The sequence below is a fragment of the Schistocerca gregaria genome, chromosome 11 (assembly GCF_023897955.1).
Source record: "Schistocerca gregaria isolate iqSchGreg1 chromosome 11, iqSchGreg1.2, whole genome shotgun sequence".
Lineage (NCBI taxonomy): Eukaryota > Metazoa > Arthropoda > Insecta > Orthoptera > Acrididae > Schistocerca > Schistocerca gregaria.
In genome coordinates this window covers 38,903,023-38,925,818 of record NC_064930.1, presented here as the reverse complement: position 1 = coordinate 38,925,818, position 22,796 = coordinate 38,903,023, and the positions used below count along the sequence as shown (strand labels likewise).

General features: G+C 40.0%; 1 protein-coding gene across 1 annotated transcript in view; it reads right to left on the bottom strand.

Moving 5' to 3' along the window:
• Window positions 1-2,447: 2,447 nt before the first annotated feature.
• LOC126295175 (zinc finger protein 723-like) overlaps window positions 2,448-22,796 on the bottom strand; it is a 92,363-nt gene continuing 72,014 nt past the window's right edge. The window contains exons 5-6 of the mRNA XM_049987481.1: window positions 18,636-18,673; window positions 2,448-7,652 (exon numbers count right to left, since the gene is read on the bottom strand). Coding sequence (XP_049843438.1) covers window positions 6,314-7,652; window positions 18,636-18,673 — 1,377 coding nt within the window. The 3' untranslated portion in view covers window positions 2,448-6,313. The remainder of the gene's footprint in view (window positions 7,653-18,635; window positions 18,674-22,796) is intronic.

Sequence of the window (22,796 nt, the reverse complement as noted above, 5' to 3'; positions counted from 1 at the left end):
GACACTGTTCATCCTGTGAACAACCAGTCACAGAACCACTCCACAACGCTATGACAGTTTGGTTTAATGGAAGCGCAGCTGTGCTGAAAACAAATTTGGTATCCCTTCTCAGACTGATGCTGATTGCTGTGATAAGGCTCCTATGAGCTTCATTCTTTGTTATGCAGTATCACGAAATCCTAGTAGGCTAACATGTGCTGCTAAATCACACTAAAGACCAACTTTTGGCTACCACCTGACAAATTCATAATATAGCTACTGTGCTAATACTGCAATATTAGGAACTTAAAAACGTGATTTAATACGCAGGGAACTGTGCAAACTCACTGCTACTTTGGAAGTAACCAAAGCCTTACAGATCTTGTTGTATAACACCCACACAACAGTTACATATTAACACCCTGCACACTACCATTCAACCAAGAGAGCAACAGAGACTCATTCCTAACTTAGTGCCCTCTGAAGCCTTCCATAAAACCATAACTAATACTTCATTTCAAGCATCAGTACACATGCAAATGATCTACTCGATGTAGGTATCAACCTTGCCATATTGCACTGCTGCTATTGCACAACTGCCATCATCTATAGATTGTTAAATATACAGATATCCCTGACCGTAACTTGCACCAGTCGCAAATTTGAGTGTTATCACATTCTCTTTCCCTGTCACCTATGTACCTAATTATGAACGCAATGTTCGGCAAACGGACATCCTGTCTGTTTGCAACGGATATCCATCAGACTGTCACGTAGTTCAAGATTCATCTGTGATGAAACACTAATTATTACAGGCATCCTACCTTATTACTCTACACTAGTGGCACATGTGAAACTGCATTGCTTTTAGAAGAAACTAAAGAATTCCCTTCCTCTTGCACTGTTGAGGAATGCACAAATTTTTATTTAGGCACACTGGGAACAGATTACCATATTTGGTAGCGCAGTCAACTATAGTAGCAGTTCTCTGCTGTGACCATGCATTTACACTTCAGACTTATGGAGTTTTTCTAATGGTATACGTTTTTTCAACTTTCTTATTGTATACATATCACACCCACCATTAGGTTATCTGCTCATTTAACTTACACACACTACAGCTTTGAACTTTTCTGCTAATTTGCCTAAAACACCTTTTGTGCTGGCACCCAACTGACAGCCTGCCTACACAACTAAAGACAATCAAAGTTACCATTGACCATGGCACTGCACACATCACAGAGGAGTAAGCTGGAATACCTATAAAGAGTGGTTGACCCAGTGTCATCTCTCTTCCAGTCACTGTAGTTGTCCTCACAGTGGTTATATGGATCATATGTAATCAAAGATATTGTGAACCATTCAGATCATGTGCTGCACGAGCAGCAGCTGTTGGGTAATTTTATACTCAAGTGGATTTTGCATCCTGGCACAATTCAGTCATGACTTGTTTACAACTAAGCATTAGGAGATGGGATGCTGGTATGCATTAGTCTGTTTCTATTGTATAATTGTTTCATTTTGCTACATGTGAGAGCATTACATTCCATTTAGCTAAGGACGAAACCAATGACATATTACTTAAGAATCAATATCAATTAATTACATGAAATAAGAATTAATAGAACAATGCTAGTGTCACAGTTGTGTTAATAAGATTAGTTTATTATGGCTATATTATCTGCTTGTAATGTATCCTTCAATAACTTTGCAATTTAAACTTTTATACTACAACCTGCAAAGATTATAGGAAAAATAATGAATCTTATCAATATGATTGAGCTAAACCTCATTTTGTATTGAACCCACATCATTAAAATTTACTTGTCCTTGACTATTCTTGTAGAATAGAATATTCTGTCATGATTAGCTTACATTATTGTTTTATTAGGTGCAGTTACACTCTTTAATTTATGGGCATGTACTGTTTTTGTAGACTCAGTTATTTAGGTAGTTTTCACACAACCATTGAATATGTTCATTTTCTGCTTACATCTTGTGTACCAGAGAAATGATATATGACCCATCTTTAGCTCAGACAGTTATTCAGTTCATACTGTGATTTTTTTTAACACGTTACTAATAATTTTACTGTTTTTCTTAGAGATTCATAATATGTATACTCGCCACACATAGTAGTGTATTGCCAAACTCATCGGAATATAAGGCTATTGTCCCAAAATCCAGCTTTTCCTTCCTTTTATTGGAAAATAATATTTAATACAAATGTATGTGGATGTTGCCTATTATGAATACTCTATAAAGCAGTTGTGGATATCCTATCATGAGAAAGATGGAATAAAATGTAATCATCACTTCAGATTGTCATAGCTGAAGTGTAGCAAAACAGAACAGTGGCAATCAATTATAACTATGTCCAGTTGTTGCACATGCACTTTCACCAATAAGAAATAGGTAGGAAATCAAAAATAAAAACAATCGTTCTGGAAATAAAAATTAAGCATGAATACAGATTTCCAAAAATGCCGTGTTTATTTACACACATTACGGAAACTATCCACAATGGAAACATCTTTGAATAAAATGCAGGAAATATTTAGTACTCATGTTCTGAGCTCTCCCAAGTGGTGTTCTTGTGTATACGAATAACTGGAATCAAGTCATAACACCTAATGTTTGTATACCTATTTCATTTTGTGTAGAACTTACATGGTATAAATACTGAAAAAATTAGGAGCTTTAGTGCATAACACATATCTACATCATCTCTCAATCATGTAAAGAGCTTTGTGAAACTATATTTGCAAAAAATATAGCTATTGTACACTGGTGTAAATGGCAGCCAAGAACAATGTATTTATTAGATTACCCATTTTAGCATCTGACCCATTTATGTGAAGCTGCACTGATGAGCAAAAATGTCATTAATACTCCCTGTGAGGAGAATGAATGCCAAATGTTGTACATGCATGATGCAATAAGCAGACTACAAGTATATAAGCAGACCAGAAATTAACAAGGAATTGTTCTACCAATTACATGGGTCACGAACATGTAAGCCCAATGAAATAAGTGACGTTAGCACAGGGCAGGTTACAGTGGCATTGCAGTTGGGAACTAGAACCTCATAAGTGGTGAAGCTGGTAGGCTGGATGTATGGTACTGTTGTGAACATCTATGGAAAGTGGCTGAAAGGTGATAAATCGATAACCTTATGAAAACATGTATTACACCTATCCATCACAAATCAGGGAGGTCAGAGGCTTGCCTGCTCTGTGAAGCTGGACATGTAGGAATATGTGGTATATCTAATTATGGAAAACAATGCTTGAGCAGCCATGCACGTTTTTGAACCCACAATTCAATGTACATCGTTTAACATAGGACTCCACAACATATGGGAACTGTATTTTTCCATACCAATCATCCGAAATGTTCAATTGCAACTGCAGGAATCATTGAGGCAACAATGAAGGTAAATGCAAATGTCAACTGTTAGGATGGTTGACATTTCCTGTTACACCAGGTCAGTTGCCACTTCCAGGTATGCTATATCTAGGTGAATGGCACCAGGTGGAGTGCCCTTTATGCTATGGGGACAGTCACTCAGCCTCCTTTGGGACATCTGGTAGTAATTGAAGGGATCATGACAGTTGCTGACTATGTGACCTTTGTAGCCACTGCATAGATTGCTTCATGCCTGGATGTGCTCTCCCATGGTGAAGGCATCTTTCAGGAGAACATGTCACATGTGCAGAATGACTCCACAGTGATCTGAGTAGCATGGCACCTAACACATCTTGACCACACCATGTAGCTGATCTGAACATGTGGGATGCAAATGGTAGAACATACATCCCTAAACACATACATGACATGTCAAGTCCATATCATGTAGAACTGTCGAAGTAATGAGTTCCAAAGGTGGTCAAACATGCTATTAAGCACATTGCTATATTTGTTGTTACGTTTACTGATACAGGATTAGTACTAACAGAACATAAATGTACATACTATTAATGACATATCTTGAGAAAGCATATCTGAGTGAAATAATTGTTATAACCATGTTTTTCCAGTATTGAGTGTACTAGCACGAATGAAGGAAGTGCCATTAATATACAGGGTGATTCAAAAAGAATACCACAACTTTAGGAATTTAAAACTCTGCAACGACAAAAGACAGAGCTAAGCACTATCTGTCGGCGAATTAAGGGAGCTATAAAGTTTCATTTAGTTGTACATTTGTTCGCTTGAGGCGCTGTTGACTAGGCGTCAGCATCAGTTGATGCTAAGATGGCGACCGCTCAACAGAAAGCTTTCTGTGATATTGAGTACAGCACAAGTGAATCGACGACAGTTGTTCAGCGTGCATTTCGAATGAAGTATGGTGTTAAACCTCCTGATAGGTGGTATATTAAACGTTGGTATAAACAGTTTACAGAGAATGGGTGTTTGTGCATAGGGAAAAGTTCTGGACGGCCGAGAACGAGTGATGAAAATGTAGCACGCATCCAGCAAGCATTTGTTCGCAGCCCAGGAAAATTGACTCGCAGAGCTAGCAGAGAGCTGCAAATTCCACAATCAACTGTATGGAGAGTCCTACGAAAAAGGTTAGTTATGAAACCTTATCGTCTGAAATTGGTTCAAGCACTTTCTGCAGCTGATAAGATTAAAAGAATCGATTTCTGTGATTTTATCCTTGCTCAAATGGAAACAGATGACTGTCGTTTCAAAGATTGTGTTTAGTGATGAAGCAACTTTCCACACTAACTGGAAAGTCAACTGTCACAATGTCTGTATATGGGGCACTGAGAATCTGCGGGAAACAACTCAGTATGAACGTGACTCGCCTAAGGTGAACGTGACTCGCCTAAGGTGAACGTGACTCGCCTAAGGTGAACGTTTTCTGTGCCATTTCAGCCAATAAAGTTTTTGGTCCCTTTTTCTTCGAAGGTGCTACTGTAACTGGATTACAGTATCTGGAGATGTTAGAGAATTGGCTGTTCCCTCAGCTCGAACAAGAAGCACAGCAGGATGGAGCGCCACCACTTTGGCACTTATCTGTCTGTAACTACCTGAACGTCAACTACCTGAGGCGATGGATCGACTGCCAGGCAGCCCGTGACAGAGCACTTTATCACTGGCCTCCAAGAAACCCTGATCTTACCCCCTGCGATTTTTTCTTGTGGGGGTATGTTAAGGATATGGTGTTTCGGCCACCTCTCCCAGCCACCATTGATGATTTGAAACTAGAAATAACTGCAGCTATCCAAACTGTTACGCCTGATATGCTACAGAGAGTGTGGAAAGAGTTGGAGTATCGGGTTGATATTGCTCAAGTGTCTGGAAGGGGCCATATTGAACATCTCTGAACTTGTTTTTGAGTGAAAAAAAAAACCTTTTTAAATACTCTTTGTAATGATGTATAACAGAAGGTTATATTATGTTTCTTTCATTAAATACACCTTTTTAAAGTTGTGGTATTCTTTTTGAATCACTCTGTATTTTTACTGTCACTAATTCAAAAATACAGAGTTATAAGTAATACATGATGACTAAGCAAGTCATCACACATCCTTGGTCTGAATGTTGCATGGTACTTATGATTACTGACACATACATGGACTTATCACAATACACAATTTTCACATCTCGAGACTGATCGGAAAGAACAGCAGTGTTAATGACAAATATGCATTTGCGTCCTGTTGGTGGAGTATTATGTAATACAATCTCTTGATGTCCTAAGTTGCAGATATTGATTTTTATATTATCAGATTATCTGTTACCAATCTATAGTACACATTGTTTCACTATTAAAGATTTCACAGGCATAATTTATTGACCCCTTGCTTCATCCATTATTTTACAGGCCTTGAGGGCACCAACCAGGAAAACCTACTTACATAAACTACCACTTGCTTGTAGTTTCTTTCTGATGTGAAGTAATGCGTCTCTTGAGTGTGCCCAACAGAGTGAAACTTTTGTCACAGATATCAGATTTGTGAGGTCCCCTTCCAATGTGTTCTAATGCATCTGTCTTGAGGTCAGCTGATCTAAGAATGATCACTTCATCACTTTTGTGAGGTCTTTTCCCAGTGTGTATGAATGATGTGTCTTGTGATAGCCAGCCTAACAAAAGATTTCCCACAAATATCAAATTTGTGCTGTTTCTTTCCACTGTGAATTAATGTATGTTTCTTGAGATATCCTGACTGGGCAACCGTTTTGTCAAAAATTTCACATTTGTGAGGTGCCTTTGCATGTGAATTAATGTGCATCTTGAGATTTCCCACAAATCTCACATGTACGAGGTTTCCCTCCAGTGTGAAGTGAGATGTTTCTTAAGAACGCTTCAGAAAGCAAAAGATTACCCATAAATGTCGCATTTGTTAAGTTTCTTTCCACTGTGAATTAATAAATGTTTCTTGAGATCGCTTGAGAAAGCAAAAGATTTCCCACAAATCTCACATTTGTGAGGTTTCTTTCCAGTGTGAATAAATGCATGTTTCTTGAGATAAGCTGACAGCGCAAAAGATTTCCCACAAATATCGCATTTGTAGGGTTTCTTTCCACTGTGAATTAATGTGTGTGCCTTAAGATTAGCTGACTGGGTAAACGATTTGTCACAAATCTCACATTTGTGAGGTTTTTCTCCAGTGTGAATTAATCCGTGTTTCTTGAGATTTCCTCCACCAGCAAAAGATTGTCCACAAATCCCACATTTATGAGGATTCTTTCCAGTGTGAAGTAATACATGCGTTTTGAGTCCGCTTGACAAACCAAAAGATTTCCCACAAATCTCACATTTATGAGGTTTTTTTCCATTGTGAATTAATATGTGTTTCTTGAGATCCCATGAGACAAAAAAAGATTTTCCACAAATATGACATTTGTGAAGTTTCGTTCCAGTGTGAAATAATACATGTTGCTTGAGATAGCTTGGGAAAGCAAAAGATTTCCCACAAATCTCACATTTGTGAGGTTTCTTTCCAGTGTGACTTAATACATGTTTCTTGAGATTGCCTGCACCAGCAAAAGATTTGCCACAAATATCACATTTGTGGGTTCTGTTTGCAGTAAGCAGATTACCCTGGAAACTGACATTAACAGTAGTAGATAAAGTTCCATAATGATTTGTTTCCGCTGTATCATTTGTTATAATTGTGTTACCTATGTCATTAGCAGACTTGTTTGCAGCTTTCCTTGTTTCCTTGTATGAATTCAGCTTGTCGAGTTCTGCGACAGAAACGTCTGGCTCACCATCCGAGAAGCTAGTGCTTTGATGCTCATCACTATAGCCATATTTTTCACAGTTGCCAGCAATTGAAAAACGGTAATTCTCACTCATTCTCAAATGTTTTTTCAAACTAACATTACTGTGAAATACCTCACCACACCACTTGCAAACATACAAAGGTGGTTGCATACCATCAATGTGAATAAACACATGCTTTATGAATCTGTATTTTGAAGGAAAGCTCTGTTGGCAGAAATTACAGCTATATACATGTAATTCCTTTTCCCATATACTACAGTTATATCGCGTGGCAACTGAGCAGTTCTTATCAACAGCCATATCTCCTGTATCAGTACCAAACTCGTGTGTTGACTTCTCCATGTCTATCATCAACTCATCCTTTACCAGTCTATGGTGACAAGTTTCTTCACATGATATGCCACTGCTCCCACCAGTACACTGAGTCAATCTGAAGAGTAAGGAGGCGGATGTTAAATACTGATATACACACAACAAAAAAAAGAATATTTAGGCGTCTGTAAATCCAGTACTATAAGAGAATTCATAAAAGTGCAGAAAAAATTACATATATAGTAACTGTTAGAGATTTGAAATTACAATATTCCACCAGAAGGAAGGAACTGATGAGGTATAAATAATGATTAATCTGAGTCATTGCCAATTTGATTTGAAATTTTTAGATGGCAAAAAATTCACTTTCAAATGTTAGTCTTTTTAAAATACAGTGCTACAAATTATTAGTCTACACCCATTTATTAATGGTATCAGAAAAAATTTCAGTTAAATGTTTTAACTGAATAAGATTTAACTAACAGAAATAATTTTTAAATGTTCCTCTTCTATTATCTTAGCTCTGTAAATGGCTTTCCTTTGTCTGGCAAACACTTTCACCTTTGTGAAACTTATTTCATCTAGCAAACAGAGTCAAGAACTAGTGCAAGCATTATTATTTGGATTAGGTATCTTGTATGGATGTTAATCAGCTGGATGATGACTGTTCATGGACAATAATCGATGTCACAATCTATGGAATAAATGCATAATGATGAATGAATGTGAATGACACACTTGCAGATGCTTTTATCTAAGACTATATTTTTGGTACTGCAACTTATATGAAGCCTTGTACAACTGGAAATGCTGTCTAGAAAGATTGAAATGGTTGTAAATTTTCCAGTATATTTGCAGTGAGTCTTGGAAATTTTTACATTTGGTCACCCGACACTACAGAACACAAATGACTTAAGGACACACACATAAATACCACATCATCACCCATTAAACACTGCAGGCTGATGCATGAGCTACCACTGTAGTATCTGGGTCCCATAATTCCACCTGCAGTTAAACCCTTTCCCACAGAACAGAACTGTGATGCCTTTCAGGTACCCATGTGCATCATGTTGCACATGAAAGATCACAAACTACTGAAGTCATGCATGCTCCAGTGTTTTCTCTTCTTCTGACTGTAACTTCTAACTTTTTTTGCATTGTGTTTGGTATATAGTTCTCTTTGGCATGGTATCTGGTGAATTTCGAATGTTTTTAAACTCTTAAGTGGGATCACACTTTTTTTAACGTAACCAGTATCGTTGTGTGTCAGATTGTAGAATTTCACAACTGAATCACTAAACATTGTAACTTATTTAAAACTCAGTTATATGTGTTTTCATACATATGGAAGTGAAGTAAAAGAATATAAATAATTAAGGAATAAATAAAAAGGTGTGCAAGTGAGGTTTGAAACAAATATCTTTCTATTTATTAAAGTAGAGAGTTTGAGGGGGGGGGGGGACAGAGAGTTTGAGGGGGGGCGAGACAGAGAGTTTGAGGGGGGGCGAGACAGAGAGTTTGAGGGGGGGCGAGACAGAGAGTTTGAGGGGGGGCGAGACAGAGAGTTTGAGGGGGGGCGAGACAGAGAGTTTGAGGGGGGGCGAGACAGAGAGTTTGAGGGGGGGCGAGACAGAGAGTTTGAGGGGGGGCGAGACAGAGAGTTTGAGGGGGGGGAGACAGAGAGTTTGAGGGGGGGGAGACAGAGAGTTTGAGGGGGGGGAGACAGAGAGTTTGAGGGGGGGGAGACAGAGAGTTTGAGGGGGGGGGAGACAGAGAGTTTGAGGGGGGGGAGACAGAGAGTTTGAGGGGGGGGAGACAGAGAGTTTGAGGGGGGGGAGACAGAGAGTTTGAGGGGGGGGAGACAGAGAGTTTGAGGGGGGGGAGACAGAGAGTTTGAGGGGGGGGGAGACAGAGAGTTTGAGGGGGGGGAGACAGAGAGTTTGAGGGGGGGGAGACAGAGAGTTTGAGGGGGGGGAGACAGAGAGTTTGAGGGGGGGGAGACAGAGAGTTTGAGGGGGGGGAGACAGAGAGTTTGAGGGGGGGGAGACAGAGAGTTTGAGGGGGGGGAGACAGAGAGTTTGAGGGGGGGGGAGACAGAGAGTTTGAGGGGGGGGGAGACAGAGAGTTTGAGGGGGGGGGAGACAGAGAGTTTGAGGGGGGGAGACAGAGAGTTTGAGGGGGGGGAGACAGAGAGTTTGAGGGGGGGGAGACAGAGAGTTTGAGGGGGGGGAGACAGAGAGTTTGAGGGGGGGAGACAGAGAGTTTGAGGGGGGGGAGACAGAGAGTTTGAGGGGGGGGGAGACAGAGAGTTTGAGGGGGGGGGAGACAGAGAGTTTGAGGGGGGGGAGACAGAGAGTTTGAGGGGGGGGAGACAGAGAGTTTGAGGGGGGGGAGACAGAGAGTTTGAGGGGGGGAGACAGAGAGTTTGAGGGGGGGAGACAGAGAGTTTGAGGGGGGGAGACAGAGAGTTTGAGGGGGGGGAGACAGAGAGTTTGAGGGGGGGGAGACAGAGAGTTTGAGGGGGGGGAGACAGAGAGTTTGAGGGGGGGAGACAGAGAGTTTGAGGGGGGGGAGACAGAGAGTTTGAGGGGGGGGGAGACAGAGAGTTTGAGGGGGGGGAGACAGAGAGTTTGAGGGGGGGGAGACAGAGAGTTTGAGGGGGGGGAGACAGAGAGTTTGAGGGGGGAGACAGAGAGTTTGAGGGGGGGAGACAGAGAGTTTGAGGGGGGGAGACAGAGAGTTTGAGGGGGGGAGACAGAGAGTTTGAGGGGGGGAGACAGAGAGTTTGAGGGGGGGAGACAGAGAGTTTGAGGGGGGGAGACAGAGAGTTTGAGGGGGGGAGACAGAGAGTTTGAGGGGGGGAGACAGAGAGTTTGAGGGGGGGAGACAGAGAGAGTGAGGGGGGGGAGACAGAGAGTTTGAGGGGGGGAGACAGAGAGTTTGAGGGGGGGGAGACAGAGAGTTTGAGGGGGGAGGGAGAGAGTTTGAGGGGGGAGGGAGAGAGAGAGAGAGAGAGAGAGAGAGAGAGAGAGAGAGAGAGAGAGAGAGAGTCTGCTTCTGCTTCTGCACCAGTGGTCTGACCTATTTTTTGCCAGTACCACATTTTATTAATTTGACCCATATCTCTCAGTTATTACTCATTTGACTTTAAACTGCATCTGGACTAAGTTTAGAAAGACTTATCAGACGGAGTGGAAACTGTCTGTTTGGAATGCTTTAAGAGTGAATTTTGCGTTTATTTAGGTGAGTCTCTATGTTACAGTATTCATTTTGTGAACTCTTCATGGCTCAACAGCATTGTGGTCACTAATCTCTGTTTGGTCAATGCTATTAAGATGTCAAGGATGTTTTCACAAGTATTTACACTTTGAGTGCGCTTCTGTACCCATTGTTCAAAATAAATTTCAGAGACACCATTCAGTACGGTTTCGGACGACGTTTTTGCCTACCACTGACATTAAACATTTACTTTCGCCGGTATATCGAGGGTAGTTTTTCTTCCAATTATTCGCAATATTACGGACTGTATTGGTAAATTTGTGGCCTAGTTTCAAGTTTAAACAATCTTTAGACCTACAAAGGAGATTAGTGAGTGAAAACGTAAACTTCCGCACCCGTTGTCACAGTCAATAAAATTCTTCTTGTTTTGAAGCCGCATTGAGAACTATAAAATTTTGACATTTCGGCGAATGTTGCAAGACGTCTTCCTCAAACCCAAAAGATTTTTACTGACCAAGATTAGTGAGTGTATAAGACTGGCGAATATAAAATTGCATGTGGCTGTGGGAAGGTTTATATGGGAACAGCGATAAGAAATGTCAATATTCACTAACCAGAACACAAAAGAAACTGTCGACTGGGATATACTGACAAATCAGCTGTAGTGGAACAAGTTTTTAAAGACGGTGACCATGAAATAAAATTTAGTGAGACAATCATGTCAGCCAGGACATCTATTATTATGCATGTATGTATAGGAAAGCTAGAGAGATTCGAGAACACCACTATAATTTCAACAGGAACAGAGGAAGGCTTACAGTTACACAGGATACGGTGGTTGCCTTTCCACCAACCATTTGATGATCGATTACATTCGATCGAGAATAATGACGCTAGTCAGAGATAGACTTACAGTTGGTCCCAATTGAACGTATATTGGTGCCCTATATATGAATGGGAATTCCACTGCCTGGCAGCCATCATTGACTCACCTGCAAAGTTGTTCCCACAGTTGGCAACAAAACACTAGGTAGTAGTAGTTTTACAGATCAAAAACGGCATCTCAGGCCAGAGCTTTCAACTGATCACTACCCATAATACCTCAAAGGAACTATCTACTTAAATTTAACTACAAGGTAAACTACTTCCACCAGCAATGAACACTACACCACCAACTGTATCTAAAATGGTTCAAATGGCTCTGAGCACTATGGGACTCAACTGCTGTGGTCATCAGTCCCCTAGAACTTAGAACTACTTAAACCTAACTAACCTAAAGACATCACACACATCCATGCCCGAGGCAGGATTCGAACCTGCGACCGTAGCAGTCGCACGGTTCTGGACAGCATGCCTAGAACCACGAGACCACCGCGGCCAGCTAACTGTATCTCATCTGTTCTTTGTGAACATGGTTAGGTCTCTTGAAATATTTCTGTGTAACTTATTTCCATACCTTCATTGTGGTTGTATTTACCCTCTTTTGGTGTTCTACTTGCAGCCTTTGAAACTGAAGCCCCTTCTGCACTTACCTGAGACCCTCTAACCTAAATAAAGCCCAGTCTGTTCTACACATCCCCATACTCATGGAACTGCTTCCTTTGTGTAGTTGACTCCTGACCCACTTTGCAAAAAATGCATGGAAGTTTCATAGAGTGACAAATACAGGATTGTAACTGTACCAGCAGCAGCAATTCCACATAGTGCAGGTAAAATAACCGAAGTTTAGTCTGAAAGACTTAACAACCTACTTCTAGAGTATACAAATTGTGGTAACTAGATGAAATCATAGCTCGATTATGACTGTTTACAGCTTCAGCTGATGAAGAGAATGCTGATCACATAAGCAAAATACTATCGATCTTACCTAAGCTTTGAAAAATATGCATCGTAGAGTAATTGTGGAGAGAGTTGTCCATGAGCTTTACAGATCTGCATAAGGAATATTTCTGATAATACAAGGAATGGATTATTCATGGCAGGCTGATCTCAGATACGCAAGACTACTTAAAATCAAATAATGGTTTCAAGTACATTCTCATGGTCACAGACACACATTCCAAATTTGCTTGGGCCTTACCTTTGAAAGTAATGACAGGGAAGGAGGTTTGAGAGGTTTCTAAACAATGGTTGCAGACAGGACTAACTCGATTCCACAACAACCTTGAGGAATATGATTGAAGTGAAGTTTATGACAGGCATTTCACAGCAGAATTGGAATGATGTTGGTTAAATAACTACTCAACATTCTCCCATTTGGAAACTAGTATTGCCAAATGATTGAACTGGACCATCAAAAACCGAATTTGGAAGCAATTTAATCTTCAACGTATGTGCAAATGGCTGAACATACAGCCACAGATCACTGACAAGTACAATCGCATTACTCACCACAGAATTAAGAACAAACCTATTGATGTCACAAACGAACTACGGGATAGCTTTAAACCCATTATGTTTCTCATAGAGCAGATTGTATGTTATTGAGGGAACAGGGCTTTGATGAAATGGTTTAGTTTCTCATCAAAGCTCAACAGTTGGGTGAACACTCACAAACTGCTATGTAATACGAAAAGCAAAGCTCAAACCATGCAGTAATGTGAGAAGTGCTAGGAAATGTATCAACAAAGTTGGAGGTGGTATTCTCGAGAATCTGCTATCAGAAGTTTGTATCTCTGGATATAATTTCTGTGGAGCTGGAACAAAATTGAAATAGCACCAAGATTAAAAAATGTGTGCAAAGAGCACATCATCGCCTACAATACAAGTAAAGGTCACCATATTGCACACCAAATATTCACTGGTAAGGGACGGATATTCATGTAGGACAACCTATTTCTGCATATGCTGTTGATAAGGCAATGTTTGCTCGAACTAACCTTCAAGCAATACTGAATGCATCTCACTGCATACTAAAGAAGAAGAAAAACCTATGGGATGTTTAAAAATTTGGTGACAGCTCCAAAAGGTGCCTTGAGGCAGAAAGAAGGAAGGAAACGACGTGTTAAAACACCCAGGTTCCTACTTATACCAAAGACATCTGGTGGAATAATTCTGGCTTTGATACCTACATTTGCTGGGCTGTCAGACACTGGTTTCATTACCTAGGAGAGCTGATATATTTCAAGCACTAAAGAATGCCTGAAAAAGTGAAAAGTAATCACAAGCAACTAAAAGGCGTAATATGACCATGGATCCATCGCTATAGGTAAAGGTCTCTATTTACAATACAGAAGATGGCTTGGGTTGTACATTAAAAAACGCCCACAGCAATGGTACTGGAAAGAAGGATTAAAAGCATAGATCTGCTTAGATTCGTCAGAAAATTTAAAGTCATGAGCTTTTACAGCGTGCTTATGTAGGATACATTGTCTGAGACAATGTGCAAAACCACAAAAGGTCGAACAATAAATTTAGATGTTCGAGGTATGGAACTCTTGGTGATTTAAGGCCAAATGAAGAATTGTGTTGTCACTTCATCAACAGGAGCCAGCTGTTGTACAATGTTTGACACTACCATGACTTCAGTTCGTACGTCTGAGGATATTTCTGAGTGATATTTTTCATGAAAATTGCATAAAAACAAGCAGTATGCAAATCTCTGCAGCATTTGAAGCTTTGATGTACTGACGTTCACTCTAATCCTAATTGGGCTAAATTGAAAGCAAACTACTTTCCTGCAATATATGAGCAGGGGGTAGTTATGTACAGCATTGACTGGCTGGAAACACATGAAACCATAGCTAACGTCACTGACTTAAGGAGACAAGTTGATGTAGAACTGAAACTGATTGTAAAATCCTTGACAAAAAGGGAGATGAGATGCCTGGAGGGAAAGTCCATATGGTTAATGGGGATAAAAAAAGGCAATGATATAACGAGCATTCAGGCATCCCACTTTCCTGGATAAATGTGTGTGAAAAATCCGAACCATGTAAAACTTGAGACAACTTTGTCTTTGAAAACTTCAAGTAAATGTGGCAGATGGCCTCTGAAGTCCCAGATGTATGGACTACAGGATACCAGAACTCCAGCAGATGTATCACCATGAGTGTTCAAAATGTGGAGAGCACATCTCCACAAGCGAAACACATTGCTGCATGCCTCAGTCCACCAGGGAACAGAACATGCTACAGCAAACTAAGTGCATGGTATGGAACATACTTCGGCAGTAAGGATAACGTTTGGAAGATACTTTACGTGGTCATCACAGCTATGTAAATGTCGTGAGAGGGGGTAAAGCCACCAGTTGGCCTTAGAAAGCTGCCAATTGGATCTGCACTCAGGTGGGATAGGAGTCGGCAAATGGATAGCACACAGAAACTGATCACTTGAGTATGTGTCAGAGGGAATGGGTCATTCAAGATGAGCGAGCTGGACACTGCAGAACGAGAGGTCCAAATGGTAATATATGTGCTTGGAATCTGAAAGGAACGTGAGTGCTCCAGTGCTAAGATATGATTCAGGAAGTCAGCTAAGAGGGAACCTCTTGGACAGGTTCTCCCAGAGCACTAAAGCAGATGGTGGGCATTGAAGTCGCCAAGCAGCAAAAAGGTGGAGGGAGCTGACCAATGAGCTGGAGTAAGTCCGACTTAGTAACAGTAAATGACGGAGGGGTGTAGAAGTTATGTAGAGAAAAGGTGAAATGAGGAAGGAAAATGTAGATTGCAACAACTAGCAGTCAAGTGTTCAATGAGATGGATGACCAGCATGGCTCCTTGGGGGAACATCACATAGGACCAGAAGGAAACGTGAGCTATCAAAGGGGTTGTGAGGACAATTTTTTTCTTGGAAGAAGAAAACAAGCGGACACAAATTCCAAGAGCACCTGTAACAACTCCTTGTTGGATCTAATGCCACGAATGTTCCATTGGAGAAGAGTCATAATGGGGAATGGTAATTGGGGAGGAGGGAACAAATGAAGGTTAGTCACCTTGGTGGCTGCTAAGTGCCAGCCTTCAAAAATCCACTGCTACAGGAGGCAGAGGCTGGAGAATCCTGTTCCATGAGCTCTGCAAACATATTGGCATTCTCCCTTTGTCAGCCTGTGAATTCTATGGCAGAAAACCAGTAGGCAGTGGGCACCAGCAAAATGGAGATCAACCAGGTGAGAGTATATGTTGTAACACCACTGAAGACGATCTCTAAATCAGGTAAGGAGAACACAGTCTGTTTTTGTTTGAGCTCTTAGAACTTTCTAGTTGGCAGATGAAGACTGTTTTTAACTGTAGAAAGTCTTTTGCAGGAGTACTGCTTTTGTCTTTTCAGCCTGACAGTTGTGTAACAGGTTATTTCACCACCAGGGGGCAAAGATCTTATGGCTTGTTGCACAACTGTAGGAGCAGATGGGAATGCTACTGTGACCTGGGTGACTTCACTACTGCAACACTGAACTTGGGGTTGCAAGTCTGTGTGGGCATAACCACCATTATGCCTAGCATAGCAAAAACAATACTGTAAATCCCAATGGTAAAATTCACAGATTTTGACTAGCTAACAACTGTGAGTAACAAAGTCTCCTATACGGCTTGCTTGTTAAGACACATGGGAAATTCATGGGATTACAATTGATACAGCAGAGAGGAGGCGGCAAACTGCTGCCCTCGTGAGCATCTCTGCCAAAAGTAACACATTTGGACATGTTTTGACAGGATACGTGTTTTATTATAATGTTGACACTTGTAGGAACTCATCTGGTTTGTAATGTATGGTTGGACCGTGATGACTTCATAGCCTGCCTTAATCTTTGAGGCAAACATTACTCAGTAAGGCCATCAAGCATCAGAATGTAAATAACACTTTGTGAAGAGTTCAGTGTAAGATGGTTCTCCACACGAACAGGATAGCTCTGTATACAGGGTGTTACAAAAAGGTACGACCAAACTTTCAGGAAACATTCCTCACACACAAAGAACGAAAATATGTTATGTGGACATGTGTCCGAAAACACTTACTTTCCATGTTAGAGCTCATTTTATTACTTCTCTTCAGATCACATTAATCATGGGATGGAAATACACAGCAACAGAACGTACCAGCGTGACCTCAAACACTGTTACAGGAAATGTTCAAAATGTCCTCCGTTAGCAAGGATACATGCATCCACCCTCCATCGCATGGAATCCCTGATGCGCTGATGCAGCCCTGGAGAATGGCGTATTGCATCACAGCCGTCCACAATATGAGCACGAAGAGACTCTACCTTTGGTACCAGGTTTGTGTAGACAAATACCCCCATAAATGAAAGTCAAGAGGGTTGAGGTCAGGAGTGCGTGAAGGCCATGGAATTGGTCCGCCTCTACCAATCCATACGTCACCGAATCTGTTATTGAGAAGTGTACAAACACTGACTGAAATGTGCAGGAGCTCCATTGTGCATGAACCATATGTGTCGTATTTGTAAAGCCACATGTTCTAGCAGCACAGAGAGTATCCCGTATGAAATCATGATAACGTGCTCCATTGAGCGTAGGTGGAAGAAGATGGGGCCAAATCAAGACATCAACAATGGCTGCCCTAACGTTCACAGAAAATCTGTGTTGATGATGTGATTGCACAATTGCGTGTGGATTCTCACCAGCCCACAAATGTTCATTGTGAAAATTTACAATTTGATCATCAGAATCGAGGAAGTCCAGTTCATACTGACGAAACTAACATGAGCTCTAACATGGAAATTAAGTGTTTCCAGACACATGTCCATGTAACATCTTTTCCTTATTTGTGTGTGAGGAATGTTTCCTGAAAGTTTGGCCATACCTTTTTGTAACACCCTGTATGTGATGCTATCAGCAGTTGAGCTTGAGAATCACAATACATCTTCAGAAGCAAGTTTGTATTACATAAATGGGAATAGGATTTCACAGGGCCTACAACTGCAGCACCATCTTTCAAATCTTTAGCCTGATTCTGTTTACATTTAGTAGACACACATTAAGATTGAGAGTCATTGCAAAAAAAAAAATAAAATAAAATAAAATAAAAAAAAATAAAAAAAAATAAAAATAAATAAATAAATAAATAAATAAAAAAAATAATCCCCATGATTGCCAACATCTACAATGGCATGCTACTTCCAACTGGGGGCACCCTCAGAGGGGGATTCACCCGACCGTAAATGACTGTTCACACCTCCCGAACTCCTGACAGAGGAAACAATTGGGATTTGGGAAGGTAACAGGTTAGGCTGTTACCTATTTCTCGCCCTGGACTGTATCAGAGTGTATGTGCGAACCCTACCTGTTGACCTGGAGCTTGGAATTATGCATTACCTTGTCACCTGTAATGTGTCTAATGAATGGGCCAGCCTTCAGGAACACACCAGGACGAAGGAGAAACCAAGAGAATGAGGATTCACCAGCTACTTAAGATTCTTCTTGATGGTGTCCAGTACACTGTCACCACTACAAGCTTGTGTGCTTCCTGAGCACCACTCTGGACCAGCATTGAAAGAGCTATTCAACACTATATTCATTAATCTGGAAGGCCAGGAATCGGCTCCAATTTTTGGATATATAGCCACTCACCCTTCCTTCTTACTTTTCTATTGCAATATATTAGCTTGGGCTAATCAAGATGAATCTGTTGAACTTCAGTGATTTTCATGTGACATTCTGAATTCAGCCCAATACAGCCGCTGACATTCCACCTGAACTTTTATTTACCTGTACAGATATTAGATGTTTGCTCTATTTATCCAGGAACAGTCACATAATGGTTGTTGCTGAGAATAGCATTACTGACCATACTGCCTTGTAATGTTGTTGCTTATCAGTAATACTGAGTAATTACAGTAGGGCATTTTATATCTGAGGTACTTTTTTAAGCAATAAAAATTTATATTTCTCAAAAAGTTCTGCAGAGAATTATGAAAACTTACCTTGCACTATCAGATGCGTATTTTGTTGAGGTTTCCACCTGAAATATATGAAGAAATTGCCTGTGACTTACAAAAGACGAGGCAGTAAATAAATATAATTCAATTAATGCCCACCAACATGTGAGTGGTCCACAAAATGCTGTAAGTGAGGCTTGAAAATATCATTAAAGAGGACATGATAAACAGTTGCAGTTAATAAAACAGAATGTTAGTGAGAATTCACTCTCCATTTCCTCACTGTCTTCAGTACTGTAAATATCTACACAAGTCAGTAATTTGGTTGTAGCCATACTTCCTACTAGACACTTCACAAAGAAAAGTGACCAAAACATCTTTCATCTGTCATGTACTTATGTCTTGTGTAGGATTTTCATTCATTTTTTTTATTATGAAAAGTGACTGATGAATCGATCATTGTAAGTGACACATTTTGGCCTTTGTGCTCTGGGCAGCCCAGACCAACTTGCAGAGGTGAGGTGTAACTTCTAACCCCAACCGTAAGTTCACACCCAGAACTACATATACACTTGGACCATTAAATATACAAACATTAATAAATATTGGCAGACTCAAAATACTTTCAGACATTGTAAATGGACAAGAAGTTAAAACGGGCATTACAAAAAAGGGCATTCACAGATGAAGAAATACCACATTCAGAGAACTATAGATTTTTCACAGAACACAGAAGAAATTCTTGAAACTGCTCCAGTACTAGGCTCTGCATTCATAAATGCCAGGTCTATTTTGCGATTGGTACCAAAGTTTTTATTACCTCCAGAAAGACACTCTCCCTGCAATAACTCAATATTTAAATGAGAAGTACACAATAATTAATGCACATGCAATAATATATCAGGGTAACAAGGACAATGCAGAAAGTAAAACAGTCCTGGGAACAATATTGAAAAGCATCTGATGAAGTGCTAGAGCAAAATACACAAATTTTATAAAATTTTTATCCTCAGACTGGCACAGGATGGAGATGAGAACATTTTCTGCCTAAACTGCTATTAAATGTATTTATTCACAACTAGAATTTTGACTTATCCCATTCTCCAGTGACATTTTACTATGAACTACATCAAAATTATTAAATGTCATACCTAGTGCTTAGGGAGTGGATATTAAGATGTGCAGTATGACATGACTGACAGAAATTAGTACATGAAATACTACCATTGTCTTGACATACAGATTACGATGACTCCTGTCTTATAATGAATATGGAATTTGTCAACATGGTTAACACAATGAAGGTATTACCTCATAAAGAATTATAAAGGACGCAGGTGTCACACTGGGCTACCACTTGAGAATTGTACAGCTTCCAAATTAATTTTGAATAAATACATTCCATAACAGTCCAGGGAGAAAATGTTTATGTCTGCCTGACTGTGGATGTAAGAAAAAGACATTTAGCTGAATTGTTGGCAGATAACCCCCCACCCACATACACCACTAAAAAGATATCTGGTCAACAATAATATGATTTGAGAATATCAGATAGCTTATGTGCCAATAACGAAGCCCAATTCCTAGAAGGTGATGATTTCCAGAGTCAGACATTGATACCCTTACTAAAAGTAAGATTTCTGGCCTGTAATAACAGATCACCATGTCCACAGGAGATTAAAAATATTTCCATGAAAAGTTCAAGGAGAAAACCACACTAACAATTCCAAAATAGGAGATATATCAGAGAGAGCTTACGACAGGATGGTCCTCTGAAGGGCAAATTCTTAAGGACTAAAGGAGCAACATACTATTGGAATACATCTCAAATTTTAGAAGGCTTATGACTATAAAGCAAGACTGCTTTTAATCAAACTTCTTAAAGAATCTGAAATACAGAAGACAACACGGGTCCTCTTAAAGGAACTACAGCCTCATTTGAGATAACAACAGACTTTAGCCAAGGCAAAGGACTAACTCCATTCTTGTTTCAGACCATACTAGAAAAGTGAACATTAGAACAGATGGAGCAGTTGCCAGAATGAAATACCTGGTTAGAAAATGGATGTCAAAATTGTCTGTTCAACTTTTGTAGATAATTTATCAATACTCACAGTGTATAGAAAGTACAAAACAGAGAGAAAGAAAATGGGAAGGAGAAGCACGACTACTCATCTCCTCTGGTAAGAAGCAGTAATGGGTAACAACAGGACTGCAATATCCCAATCAAATACGAATTACCAGTGGAAGAAAGATTTAAGGATCTATGAGAAGTCATGTAGCCAAATGGTGGGGGAAAATGGAGCCACAAAAGGTATACTACAAAAGATGGTCTTTGCATTTCTGTTAACAGAAGATGTTTACAGTAAAAATTCTTTCTCCAAAACTGCAGTACCTCCAATTTGCAAGACAGTCATTTGGCCAGAATACAGATCTGCATCACAAACACTAATTTTAGAATCAACAAATAATAGTGAAAATTATGGAAAAAGAAAAAAAATATTAGGAAACAAATCACCAGCACAAACATTTAAATTCAGAAACAATACAGAAGTATTGATAAATATGTAGGAAAATAACTGAAGACAGTTTGGCAAAGGAGGCTAATGAATCTTTCTTACTAAAAAGAAAAACTGTGCAGCAGAACTAAAAGCTTAAGAAAAGAACTCATTGGTTTACAGAATTGCACCAAGACCTACAAGAAACTAGTATAAATATGCAAGAAATTTAAAACCAAATACAGAAACAGAATTGAGTTGATAAATACTCCACAGCAAAATAGTTCCAAAAAGAGAAGATAGAAACTGGATGTCAAGTGAGTAGAAACAAGAAAGTGTACAGTTGATGGAGTAGTATAAAGAAATGTAAAACCTTAGCTGGCCTGTAATTGAAAAGGGAAATAATATATAATATTGTTCCACATTTATAGTATCATCTTAGTAAAGCACAGCAATTTTATTTGCACTGCAAACATATTACAGCAAGTAGGTCAAAGTGTCTCTGCAAATATGCTGGGGACAGTATTTGGAGTGTTTTGTTAGGTTACAGCAGTGCTCAGAAATACTTTGCAGTTGTGTTATGTTGTCAGTACTGCTTGCATGCAGTCACAAAAGAGCAAAACATGTATGTGCCACTCCAGCAAGAGGTTCATGCTACTGTGGTTACATATCTAGTGAACAAGCACGATCATACAACAATGCATATATATAATTTGGTCAAAAATTCAATGATGGAGAAGGCACGATGAGCTGGAGCATTGTCATGGTGTAGCACCCAACTCCTGGCTTTCCACAATGCAGGCCTTTTCTTCTGCACCTTCTCATACAAATGGTCAAGGACACATTTGTAGTATTCCTGGTTAATTGTCTGTCCTCCAGGGGTGGATTCATGATGCATAATACTGGCAGAATTGGAAAACATCACCAACATTGTCTTCACCCTTGTAATTCTTTGCCTTTACATATGTCTGCTTGTGTCTGTGTGTATATATATATATATATCTGTGTGTGTGTGTGTGTGTGTGTGTGTGTGTGTGTGTGCGCGCGCAAGTGTATACTTGTCCTCTTTTCCCCCAAGGTAAGTCTTTCCACTTCCGGGATTAGAATGACTCCATACCCTCTCCCTTAAAACCCACATCCTTTCGTCTTTCCCTCTTTCCTGATGAAGCAACTGTTGGTTGTAAAACCTTGAAATTTGTGTGTGTGTTTTATTCATTGTGCCTATCTACCAGTGCCTTCTCATTTGGTAAGTCACAGCATCTGTGTTTTTTACTGTAGATTTCATATATTAAAAACAAAGATTCCAAGACTTACCAAGCAGGAAAGCGCCGGTAGATAGGCACAATGAATAAAACACACAAACACACACACACACACACAGAATTTCGAGCTTTCGCAACCGGCGGCTGCTTCGTCAGGAAAGAGGGCAGGAAAAGGAAAGATGAAAGGAGATTATATATATCAAACACACCTGTCTTTTTTCTAAAAAATTCTTTTCAGACCAAAACCAAACTTTTTGAGTGCCTAAGCCAGAGCCTGGATCTAAATTCAAACGATTGACAGTGAACATTTCTCATTTAACATTGAAACAGAAACAAATATACACTTAATATTTTGCTCTGGTGAACTATATTCCACGCATACCAAGAGAAATGCCAATAATCTGCTATCCATTGGGAATACCTTCCTGTGAGTAAGCTAATGACTG